The 12,616-nt window shown below is 37.0% G+C and overlaps 2 protein-coding genes across 3 annotated transcripts in view; one reads left to right on the top strand and one right to left on the bottom strand.

Annotated features, from left to right (window-relative positions):
* Positions 1-805: 805 nt before the first annotated feature.
* LOC133856887 (heparanase-like protein 3) lies at positions 806-4,005 on the top strand. The gene is made up of 8 exons (XM_062291934.1): positions 806-1,255; positions 1,839-1,875; positions 2,030-2,213; positions 2,314-2,462; positions 2,547-2,777; positions 2,869-3,184; positions 3,264-3,363; positions 3,443-4,005. Exons 1-8 carry the CDS (start codon positions 1,025-1,027, stop codon positions 3,842-3,844), a joined length of 1,650 nt encoding a protein of 549 aa, XP_062147918.1. The 5' UTR covers positions 806-1,024; the 3' UTR covers positions 3,845-4,005.
* LOC133856888 (probable anion transporter 6, chloroplastic) overlaps positions 3,969-12,616 on the bottom strand; it is a 24,904-nt gene continuing 16,256 nt past the window's right edge. For both annotated transcript variants that reach the window (XM_062291937.1, XM_062291936.1), the window contains 5 exons: positions 6,114-6,209; positions 5,537-5,678; positions 5,396-5,448; positions 4,469-4,555; positions 3,969-4,357 (listed from right to left, as the gene is read on the bottom strand). In XM_062291937.1, coding sequence (XP_062147921.1) covers positions 4,256-4,357; positions 4,469-4,555; positions 5,396-5,448; positions 5,537-5,678; positions 6,114-6,209 — 480 coding nt within the window. In that variant the 3' untranslated portion in view covers positions 3,969-4,255. The remainder of the gene's footprint in view (positions 4,358-4,468; positions 4,556-5,395; positions 5,449-5,536; positions 5,679-6,113; positions 6,210-12,616) is intronic.

The following is a 12,616-nucleotide window of genomic DNA, read 5'->3' as shown; positions in this document are numbered from 1 at the left end:
GGTAAGAGTTATTTAACCCTTAAAATAAATAAAAAAAAAAATGGAGTGATGGGAGTAGTGATGGGTCCATTTTGTTTAAATACTGAAAGAAATTGACGTGAGCCATTCCCATGTCGTTTCTGCTATCACAAGAGAAGAAGTGCATTCACCAATCCATCAATTGCAACAACGTCCGTCTTTCCCCAATCTTTTTCATGGACAATGCTTCAAGTTTCCTTCTCCACACCAACAAACCCTTTTTTGTTAAGAAAAAAGATGACTACATTTTGATGTACTAGTTTTAGAAGATTCTTAGCTCTCCAATCAAGCTCTGCTCAACCCACTTTTTAATGGTCTCACATATTTTAACTAAGTGGTTTATCCAGTAACGCTTTTAAAATTAAAATAAAAATTAATTTTTGCTATCATCTTATCTTAATTGTATAATAATTTTATGACAATTTAATAAAAAAACGATATTTTTAAAATAAAGTTCAAAATAATATATATATATATATATATATATCGCCGTTTAGCAAGAAAAGATTACGTAGGCAGCTAGGCAAATCCCATTTTCCTCAAAGCCAGCAACACATGGCCCACTTTCAAGTTGCAGCCAAATCACGTTATTCTAATCTGCAAAGTACCAAAGCAAAAAGTTTATCCGGAAGAGAGAGAGAGAGAGAGAGAGAGTAACATCTTTATATATATATATATAAGTATATTTTCAGGTATGTTTTTATAAATAAATAAATACATATGAATATCATTTGAATGTGTGTGCAAGAAAATAAAAAATATATAAAGCAGTTGTGTCCTCCACTAACCTCAGTTCCCCACATATTGATGGCGTCCATTGGCAGACTCCTAGTAAACCTCTGTTTCCTACGGATATATGGTCTCCAATGGCAGACTCCTACTAAACATCAGTTTCTTACATATTCATGGCCTCCGTTGCCAGACTCCTACTAAACCTCTGTTTTCCACACCACATTTTTTATATATATAAAGACTCGGATCTTGGTTATTTGATTTAATCTGAAAAATGGCTTCTCAGATTTGGGTGATGGGCATCTGCGTTTGGATGTGTGTGTTCAGCTGTGGCTTCATTTCTGTGAGCTCAAGGACTGTTGGATATGGGGCTGTTTTCATTGATTGGAAAGCAGCCATTGGGAGGATTGATGATGATTTTGTTTGTGCAACGTTGGATTGGTGGCCGCCTGAGAAATGTGACTATGGAACATGCAGCTGGGGTCGTGCTTCTCTGCTCAATCTGGTTTGTTAATTTCTCTTTGGTTCTTTTGTTTTTGAATATTTATGTTGATAATTGCTGCTGCTGCTGCTGCTGCTGCTGGGTTGTTATGTCTTTCTCTGGTTGATATGAGGAAACCGTGATTGTAATTATATTTCATTGATGGGATTGATTCATTTTTCATTTTTTTTTCAATTATATTTATATACACACATTATGTTTCTGTTTTTTCCCTGCATCTGTTCTAATTTCAGTAATGTGGAGTCCTATTTTTGTAAATTGGGTTCTGATTGGATTCTATTGAATTTGTATTATACAGTTTATACTATTCAGTCTTTTTTTATTATTATTATTATTATTATTTTGATCTATTTATTTAGTGTCAATATAATTTGGAAAACTTTTAATTCAGACGCTCATTTCTTCTACTGGACGGATATATATTTCCACATTTTAAAAAAAATTATATTTGCATCTTCAGTCTAAGGATATGGGGTCAGAAGACTATTAATTTCTAATATTCTTTATGTTTCGAGAGTTATTTATTTATTTGTTGACAAATTGATGATATAATGCTTCAATTTTATTTCATCATTCTCATGTGCAGGATCTTGGCAACAATATTCTATTAAATGCCATAAAAGGTGAGAATAGCTTAATATTTAATTGTTTTTCTTTGTCACGTACAGGATTTTCTCTTAATTATCTACTTATTTGCTTTCTCCATTTTTTTTTTTTAAAAAAAAATAAATAAATAAATTTGGAGTCTAAAGATTATTACCATCGAATCCGGTGCAGCTTTTTCTCCGTTGAAACTTCGACTGGGTGGGAGTTTGCAAGATAAGGTGATATATGGTAGTGAAGAAAAGCAGCAACCTTGTATTCCTTTTGCCAACAAAACCTCAGAGATGTTTGGTTTCACCAAGGGTTGCTTACCCATGCATAGATGGGATGAATTAAACAACTTCTTCAACAAATCTGGGTAATTCACAACAATTCATTCTTCCTTCTTTCTTTACCTTCAAATTTTAATCTCTACCCACTTAATTACCGCACTCCTAAGATTCCATGGTTTATTTCAGGGCTAAGATTATTTTCGGCTTAAATGCTCTCTATGGCAAATCTATTCAGTCTGATGGGTCTGCCATTGGAGCTTGGAACTACACTAATGCTGAATCTCTAATACGTTATACTGTCAAAAACAACTACACCATTCATGGTTGGGAACTGGGTAAGAACTATATTTAGTGTATACGACTGTACGTCGTACAACTTGATGATATAACGGGATCTAATGCATGTCTTTGTTGGTCAGGAAATGAATTGAGTGGGGATGGAGTGGAAACAAGAGTTGCAGCAGATCAGTATGCCTTAGACACTATCTCTTTGCAAAGGATAGTCCAAAATATTTACAGTGGGATAGAGCCGAAGCCCCTGATCATAGCACCAGGAGGATTCTTTGATGCAAACTGGTTCAAAGAATTCTTAGACAAGGCAACCACATCTTTGGATGTCGTCACCCACCACATATATAATCTAGGAGCAGGTACAGCAGACTGATTTTTTGACACTTATTTTTCAGTTTCTAGTCCCACAAAATAGATTTAATTGGATAGAATTATTGACCAAAATTACAGGAGTTGATGAGCACCTCGTTGACAAGATCCTTGACCCATCCTATCTTGATGGTGAGGCTAATACGTTTAGGGAACTCCATGACATCCTCAAGACTTCTGCAACTTCAGCAACCGCCTGGGTTGGTGAGGCAGGAGGGGCTTACAACAGTGGCCACAACCTTGTCACCAATGCATTTGTGTTTAGTTTCTGGTACTTGGATCAGCTTGGAATGGCATCCGCCTACAACACAAAGACATACTGCAGACAGTCTTTTATTGGCGGAAACTACGGTTTACTTAACACCACTACCTTTGAACCAAATCCAGACTACTACAGGTTATTGAGAAATTAGTTTGATTTTTCTTAAGCACTATAAGGACATTGTGCTTGATACTCTGCTTTCTTCACTGTACAGTGCTCTTCTTTGGCACCGACTAATGGGAAGGAAAGTTCTGTCGACTAGCTTTTCTGGGACAAAGAAAATACGTGCTTATGCGCACTGCGCAAAACATTCTGTAAGTTTCATCCATATTCAATTATGAAAACAGCTACATTTACTCTATTTATGATCTGATTAGGTTCTACATCATGCAGAAAGGAATCACAATATTGTTAATCAACCTAGACAACAGCACCACTTTCCAGGCCAAAGTAGCCTTCAATAGTAGTTGGAGTTTGCGACACCAGCGCAGGGCTCATAGAAGCCGATACAAGCACAAGACTTGGGGTTTAAGACATAAGCACAGGTTTCATAAAATTCGACCAGCTCATAGAAAAATTGAAAGTGGAAGAGAAGAATACCATCTAACAGCAAAAGATGGGAATTTACACAGCCAAACGATGCTGCTAAATGGAAATGTTTTAACTGTAAATTCATCTGGGGAAATACCTCCTTTGGAGCCTTTGTATGCAAAATCCTCGAACCCAATAAAGGTAGCTCCCTTCTCTATTGTATTTGCTCACATCCCAAATCTAGTTCTCCCTGCTTGCATGTAGGAGGGCACTAGATGGAACTAAATTTGGTGCCATCTAGTAATCATATAAGTTAGAGAATTCAAGGGAAACAATTTTATCCTTTTTTGTTAGTGAAGTATAATTCTTTTTTTTCCTTGTAAACTGCTTTTAATCAATATGAAGTTCTTTCTTTCTATCTCAAATATATCACTTTGGTGGCCTACCAAAGAAAGTCAAATATACAAGACTGTTACATGAGATTCAACAAAGGACACTGCGAATACACGTATGCTATCTTTCCTATGTAGTTATACAACTAAATGGGGGCAATCAGTGATGAGCCAATATCCACTCAATGCCATTTAACAAATCAACTTAGTATTGCATTGTGTCGAGATGGCTTCGATTTGGTTGATTCATTAAGAATATTAAAACGAAAGAATGGAAACAAGGTCAATCTCTCTTGGAAAATGTTTGAGGCTTACTGCTGGCGAACAACAACCATACGAGCGAACCAGTCAAGTAGAAGAAGATTGACGGTGCAAATAATGACATCTACATAATACAGAAAAAAAAAATTATAAACTGAATAATGTAGGGTGAAATGTGAAAGATACGAGTCAAAATAGAGAAAATAAAGCTAGAAAGACAGTACGTTGAACTTACACTCCATGAATGAGTTAAATCAAGAAGATATCCTGTGAGGGCCACACCTACGATGCCAGGTACTGCCCCAACTGTGTTGGTAATACCCTGAATGGAGAAATTTCAAGGAATAACTAACCATTTATATCATCCACAATTGAATTTGTGAAGGTTTAATTGTTTAGAGTTCAGGGAAATTCCTTAGTTGGCTGCACAATTTAGTAAAGTAGGGATATGCTTCAACATGAAGCGCATGCATAGGCATTGTAGAGGAAACAGTGCTATGCATGTGTTGAAACTATTCAAGGAGTTAGTTACGAGTCTACCCAGGATTCCAGAAAATGACAATGATTTTAACAAAGAGCTTAAGCCAGGATGCTAAAACAGGGATGAAAATATGCCGGGAATATTCAACAAACTACAAAGAAAAATTATTGACTTGACTTATCATGATTTTATTTTGATCAATAGTTTGTCATGGTTGTTGTAACATTATTTAAAGATAGCAATATCTTCTTCAATTACTACTTGATGATTAGAGCCAACTCCTTGCACAAGATGGTTAAATACTTGTAATATAAGCAGTGCTTCACTAAGACTGACTGGCTGAAAGAATGAGATTGATAAATTAGAACACTAGATGCAGCGAATTAATTCAGGAACAAAGCTCATGTCCTCTTCTGCACCCAAAAAAAGGCTGAAAAGAAACCTATTACCATTGAAAGAGGTATAAAATTGATTAAACAAATTGTAATGGTAACATGTCATGGATAAACCAACAGATTATTTATACAAGAACCATATATTGAGTTGAATGGAGATTGAGCTGGCAGAGGAGTATGAGATTAATCAAACCAGAATCATACATCTGGAAACTCATGAAGGGATACTTAATAAGAAGTACTAAAAGAGAGAAATTTGGAATTTAGGATGTGTAGTATTACATACCAAAAGTACACTTGCATATTCAGGTGACATATCTTGGTGGGTACAGTAAAGTCCTGTGCCAATCATTGAATTAATAGTCTGCAGGAGGACATTTATCTCCAATATCTTTTGGCTCATACAATCAGTTGGATTGCTAAATACCTGACAGGGCAAAGCTTGAGAGGGCTAAGCCACCAGTGAGAATCCCCACCATTTCCCAATGTGGTAATCCTAGATCCAGAGATGATAGAGTCATGCAAATTGCAGGCGACAAAAAGGCAATTGATTGACAAATCTTTCGTACCTGCATGAATGGAAATAAGTGAATCAGAAATGTTAGGAATCATTTTTTTTTTTCTTTTGAAACAAGCAAATAAAATTCAATGTTAAGAATGAAAGTCATATTAAGGGAAGTTCTAAGGCCACAGCCAAAATTGGCTTGGAGATGCTGTTTGTTCTTATATATCACATGATGCTCCATCCCCCGCCATTTTGGATGCGGATTTAGCATTTTCCTAATATTACAAGCAATAAAAAGTAATCATGGAAATATATCAACTACAAAATTCACATCTATGGCAATTACATTAGCAATTCATAGAAAAAGAATACATATCAGTGTAAGAGATTGTCTTTTTGATTACTGAGGAAACGTAAACTAATCAAATAGATTGGACTTCTTCCAATAACATCATGATTAATATAGGGAGAAAGAAGCAATGGTTCAGTCTCTGCTTACTGTAGTGACTTCCACCCCATTAGCAATCAAGTAGTCAGCAAATTGCGCTGCAACACCAGTAACAAAGATCGAAGCCAGTGGAGGAAGAATAGAAACCTGAAATGCAGTAAATCAGATTCATAAGGACAAGAATTTTAATATAAGCCTTATGTTAAGGAAACCCCACATCAATTGTGCGTGTGCTTTGTTTTCAGTATTTGTATTTGTTAGACTCTCCATCTATTAGCTTAAGCTTTTAGGTTAGATGCTCTAACATAGTATCATAGTCCAGTTGATTGTTCTTGAATTCCATATGCTAAGCCCGTTTGCTCTGTTTCAGTTGGGTCATCAGGATTGTACATCTTGGTCTCAGTTTCTATTGGGTCTGGATGTAGGCGTGTTTTAGAAATCCCACATCAGTTGAGTGCGTACTTTGTTATGGGTATAGATATTGGGTCAATCCACCTGATAGCTTATCCTTTTGAGTTATGCTCTAACAATTTATGCTTGCAATCAAACAGTTAAAATGATGATATCCATGCAACTTTCATACATATAATGGGGAAAGGCTACTCAAATTAGGAGCATTTCAAGCAAACAAAAGATGCTTACATCACATTGTAAAAATAACTTGACATTCCGAAATGTTGCTCCAATGACCATAACTACGAATATAGTTCCAAATTTATCAATCAACTGTTTAAGCCATCAAGCAAATTATTTGTGATCATCTCATGAGCACATTATCTCATTCTATGCAATGCTTACAGTTAATGTCTATTTATCATCTCCAACTTGCTATTACTTCAGGCAGACATTTATGATTCCATGGGAGGCATACTCTTAAGAAATTAACATCTTAAAATGTGGTATTTTGGAAAATGTGTTGAAACAAATTTCTTGTTTTTCTGGGGGCACAATTGTGTACAACTCCTTTTAGCTGGGTGACAACAGTTTTCTCCCAACACTTATCCAATTTGATCATATATAATGACTCGTAAAGCATGATTAAATTTAAAATATGTGACAGCCTGGTGTTTTGAACTGAGTTTAGAGATTGAGTGATTCCACTAACCTAATCTTTTAAGAGAGAAAATTGACCTCTCCAAGGATGAATACAAATTTCCAAACAACGTAAATCCTTATCCATCTTGTTTTATTGCTTTTTTCCTCTTGCCCCTGTGCTCACCCCCTCTCCATATTGCTTGTTCTTTTCTCAATATGGTGCTCTATGTGCAACAATACGTGGCATCATCGGTTCAAAAAAATAGATGCTCAAACATTTCAGAAATTAGATCACCAATCCATCACATTTTGTTAGTTTTATTGGCTTCATTCTGTTGACAAAATCACTATCATGTAATGTTGCTGTCTTAACAGGGATACCGTTTATTTCAAAGTCTTTAAATATTCAGAGTTTATTTCTCTAATATGGAAATAGCCTTATTATGATGAGTTTCAGTGTTACAGGCTTCAAGAAGGCAATTTCAGAGTTCCAAGAAGATTCTGTGAAGTTTTCAACTCAGCAAAAGTCGGATCCCTTGTTTCTGTCTGGACGGTCCAGTGAAGCGTACGGGCGCCCTCCTGTGTCGAGAAGATTCTTTCAGTTCAACGTTGCATGCGTTCAGACGTCAGGGCAACACGTCCGAACGCTCTTCAGTTTTCAAGAAGAATCCAGATTCCAGTTTCAGACACGGATTGGGAAGACAGCTTGCAACCGTCCAGACGCCAGGACAACATCGTCCGGACACAGCCTTAATATGAAAACGCGTGAAGCACGTTATGGAAAGGCGGTTGCACAATTCACCGTCCAGACGCTCTATGATTCCGTCTGGATGTCGCCAAGAGAAATCCGAATCAGACTTGTATCAAGTCTTCTAAGCCTATAAATAGATGCCTCTATGCATGTATTATTCACAGACTTCGGTATTAAATTCTCTAGAGCTTAAAGAGGGTGTTTAGGTAGAAATTATGAAGATTTGCTAGCTTTCAAAGTGCTGCCCAGTGTGTGGTTCTTGTTCGTGCGAAGTTTAGCTTAGGAAAGAGCCATAAACTAAAGGAATCCATTGAAGATCCCTTCAGGTATGAGACCTGGTTAGGAAGTGTTCACATTGGGTTATGTGTCAGAGTGCAAGGTACGATCACTGCATCGGGGTATGTGAGTGTTACTAGCTTTGTCTTCTGAATAGTGAAATTCTTGAGTTTGGCTGCCCCAGAGTAGTTTTTCTTTTAATTGAGTTTTTACTTCGTTAACAAAATATCTATCTCATTTAAATTCCACACTTTGATATTTTGTTACATATTATTCACACACACACACCGTAAATTAGAAATCTTTATTATTTTTCAATTGGTATCAGAACTTGATACACTCTATTTAGATTAAATTCTTGAGTGTGATCTTTTAGACTTTTATATATTTTTACCATGTCTCAAACTCTTAATTTTGTTCATGCCTTTGATGGCACGAATTTTGACTATTGGAAAGCTCGTATACGCTTCTTTTTAAAATCTATTGATGTTTGGAAGATTGTTGAATCTAGTTGGATTAAGCCTGAGGAAACAACTAGCGAACGCACAGTTGCTCAACCAGCGCGCGATTTTCCAATGATAAAGCCCTCCATGCTCTATGTCAAGCGCTTTCACCGTCTGAATTCGCAACAATTTCAAACAGTAAATCTACTCAAGAAGCGTGACAAATCTTAGAAAAATATGAGGGCACCAAACTTGTTAATCTGCCAAGCTCCAGCTATTGATTTCTAGATTTGAAGAAATTAATATGCTAGAGGATGAGACATTCAGTGAGTTTTACACCAGGATCAACGACCTGAGGAACTCGATGGTGAGTCTCGGGAAGACAGTCTCGGATGAAAAACTCATCCAAAAGATTCTAAGGTCTTTGCCATAACGTTTCAGGATCAAAGTTACAACTATTGAAGAAAGCAAAGACTTGGAGTCAATGAAGATTGAAGAGTTGGGAGGATTTCTTCAAACTTATGAGTATTCCCTGCCTCCAGTCAAGAAGACAAAGGCAATTGCCTTCAAGGCCTCTAAGAAGAAGGCCAGAGTCTCATCTGAGGAAGACTCTGATAATGAAGACGATGCAGTGGCAATGCTAGCCAAGAACTTCGGGAGACTGATGAAGAATGATAAATTCAAGAAGTTCACTGAAAGACTGAAGAAGGCCCCTAGAGAATCTAAGCCAGAAGAAGCTGAGAAGAAGGATCTAAGAGGTCCCAGATGTTTTGAGTGCTCAAGCTTTGGGCATATTTGAGCTGACTGTGGGAATCTCAAGCAGGCTAAAAGGAAGGCCTGCAACGCTACTCTCAGTGATGAGTCAGAAGAAGAAGAAGAAGAAACTCCTGATAACCTTTGTGGCTCCACATGAAGATCAGGAGGATTCCCAATCCTACTACTCAGAGCGCAGCGATGAAGACGGGGAAGAACTCAAAGATGCCTATAAAGTCCTCTATATAAAGTTCTTGAAGCTAATGAAGATTTGCAAACAACATGTGCATGAGCTAACAGTCCGCAAACTGAGAAGAGTTTCTTAGTGCTCAAGATTCAAGATCTAGAGGAGAAGTTGTTGGAAGCACAACTACAGTTGGAGAGGGTCACTGATGAGAAACTCACTCATATGCTATTAATTCAGAAGAGTCCAACTAACAAGACCGGACTCGGGTATGTAGCTTCTACCTCTGATATCCCCTTTACTTCAAAGACTGTGTTTGTCAAGCCCACAGTCCCCGAGCCTTCACCTGTCTGCGTGGATAAAGGAAAGGCTGTCATTGGAGGAGAAGGTCCAACTGATACTGAAATCATTAAGAAGCCTCCTACCAAAAGAGGCCCTCATATATGCTATCACTGTGGTGTAAGTGGTCACATTCGACCTAGGTGTCCTCAGCGTCAAGGTCAAAAGAAGCTATCAAGACATGCTCCATTAGGAACTAGACCTCCCATATGCTATCACTGTGGTGTAAGCGGTCACATCTGACCCAAGTGTCCTTAGCATCAAGGCCAGAAGAAGCTATCAAGACATGCTCCATCAGGAACTAGACCTCCAGCAAGATATCAAGCTCCGCAGCATAAACGTCAACAACAGCGATTTGTTCCTGTTAATCAAAAATGGATCCTAAAGAAGAACACATCAAGACACTATAAGGAGACTCTGCAGACGCCCAAAAGAGACCCATCTTATGAAGGGCCGCCCTTTTTTAGTAGTTTTATAAATAGCTTGGTAAGATGGATGGAAAACCAGTTGAAAGACAATCAACCATCACCACAGCAAAGGCAGGATTGGGACAGAAAGGATAAAGACACTCACCCCTCGAGGGGGAATGGACCCACCTAATTAGTGAGGTCACACATGCCTAAGATTTTGGTTCCTAATCCTAGAGCATGTCAGGTTTGCTTGCATTGCATTAGATTTTTCCTATCATATATTTGTTCACATGCTTTGCATTCTTAGGAACCATATTTGTTTTATCCCCATATTTTCTTTTACTATCTTGAGGAAAATTTCTTTAGGCATTTGAAGGGGATGACAGAAAAAGCACGTCGGGAGGCTGCTTTTTTGTCTTGGTATTTCTAAACCTCTCTCCCTGCGAACAAAGTTTATTTTACCATGCATGCTAAGACTAGATATTATATCCTTTTTTCCATAAACATGTTTTTGTTGTTTTTCTGCCTTATTTTTTTTTTAAAAAAAAAAAAAAAAAAAAAAAAAAAAAGAGAGAGAGAGAAGATGCAAAATTTTATTTTTTTCTTGTGATAACTTTTTATATATCGTATGTATTTTTGCCTGATATCTCAGTTCATTGTGCATTGATTGAGTATGCTTATATATGATTGAGAGTTTATGCCTGATATCTGCTAAATTCTCCTGTTGCATCTTGATGCTAGATAGTTGCTTTTCTCATACAATGAAAAATTGTGCTCTATCCAAAGCTCCCCTAAGGTACATTTTTTTTTTAACTCTAATTTTTAGCTTCTGAAAATTCTGATGAGAGATTTTTTTGCTAAAATGGTCAAATTGACCAACTCGCTAGTTGAACCTAGAACTCATAAATTCTAGCATTCTCTCTAGATTGCAGCACTAAGTGATAAAAAGCATTTATTTTAAGTTTATGGATAATTAAAAAGATTCACTGCTTATTGTGCTATAAATCTGTTCTAAAACTTGTCCCTATAAAAACAGTCAGTAACCAAATCATTGCTGAAATAGACGGTCACTAAAGGGATAAGTAAAAAAAAAGTGTTATATCTTAGGGGGAGTGTATCAGATGAGGGTGGCTAGGCCCTAGTAAAATAAGGTTTAACTTTTGACTGATCTAACATTGATTTTCTCTCTTGTTTAGAAAATTCATGTTGCTTTAAATCATATCAGTAAACATCATACCTTATTGAGAAAGCTTTTACACACACATGTATAGCATGAGTTGAGTAATCTATTTAAAATTTCTATCTGCAAGAAAATTTGTGCTTATTGAATACTTAACTCTCAATTATATCTTTGCATATTTTTGAATTGTTATTTGACTATCTTATCAGTTAATTATACATGTGTGTACCGAAGCAAATTTTAGGAAAAATATTTTTCTGCATTTCAGTATGGAGCGTCTAGAGGGACATGTTCTTACGTCCGAACACGCGCAGCCTTGCCGAATGGTGACATGGCAGTAGCCCTCCGGACGGGTACCCTACAGGTTTTAAAATCGCATCTCTTTCTCCTGTGCCGCACAACTCGATTTTTCTCACATTTTTGTGGTTTATTGCGGTTTTGTGCGATTTTCTCACAAGTTTTCGCCATATTTCATCCTCTTTTGTCTTTTTCTACTTATTTTCTCCATCCGAGGTACTTTATTATGTCTTATATATTCTTCTCTTGTGTTATTCATTGTTAAGAATATTAGAAGTATTTGGGGAAATCTTGAGATAAATATTGCATGAAATTGCTTATATTTTCTGCTACTGAGATTGGGTTATATTTTCTGTCATTTGGTTGTACTATTTTGGGCTATTTATTGCATTTTACGTATTTTTGGAAAGTCCATTTTACTGCTATTATAATGCCCATTTTTCGGTTGAACTAACGGGATTTGACATTTTTTTTGTTGGTATTATTGGGAATATTTTCTTTGCATTTTGTTTCAGAAAAATGTCTTCAGGCAGCTCTCAGTGCAGGGTCAGACAAAGGACAGAAGAACGAATTGTTGCCACCAAGGCTCGCATGGAGACTAGGTAGGCCATCCTAGAGAGGAATATTCTCCGAGCAGATATTATAGTTGCTCCATTGGACTTCATTGCCCAGATGATTCAGGACAATCACTGGGGATATCTCTACAGCTGTGCATGCCCGGTGTATCCCCGGCTAGTGCAAGACTTTTATGGGCACTTGGAGGTAATTCAGGATGATGACAGTGGGATCATTCTTTAGACTACTGTTCGAGGGCACACCATGCAAATTGACCATCAGCTTCTCAGCTCTGTAATTGATGTCCTAGTGTTGCCATTTCAGCCAATCC

The sequence above is a fragment of the Alnus glutinosa genome, chromosome 14 (assembly GCF_958979055.1).
Source record: "Alnus glutinosa chromosome 14, dhAlnGlut1.1, whole genome shotgun sequence".
Classification (NCBI taxonomy): domain Eukaryota; kingdom Viridiplantae; phylum Streptophyta; class Magnoliopsida; order Fagales; family Betulaceae; genus Alnus; species Alnus glutinosa.
This window is presented reverse-complemented; position numbering and strand designations above follow the sequence as displayed.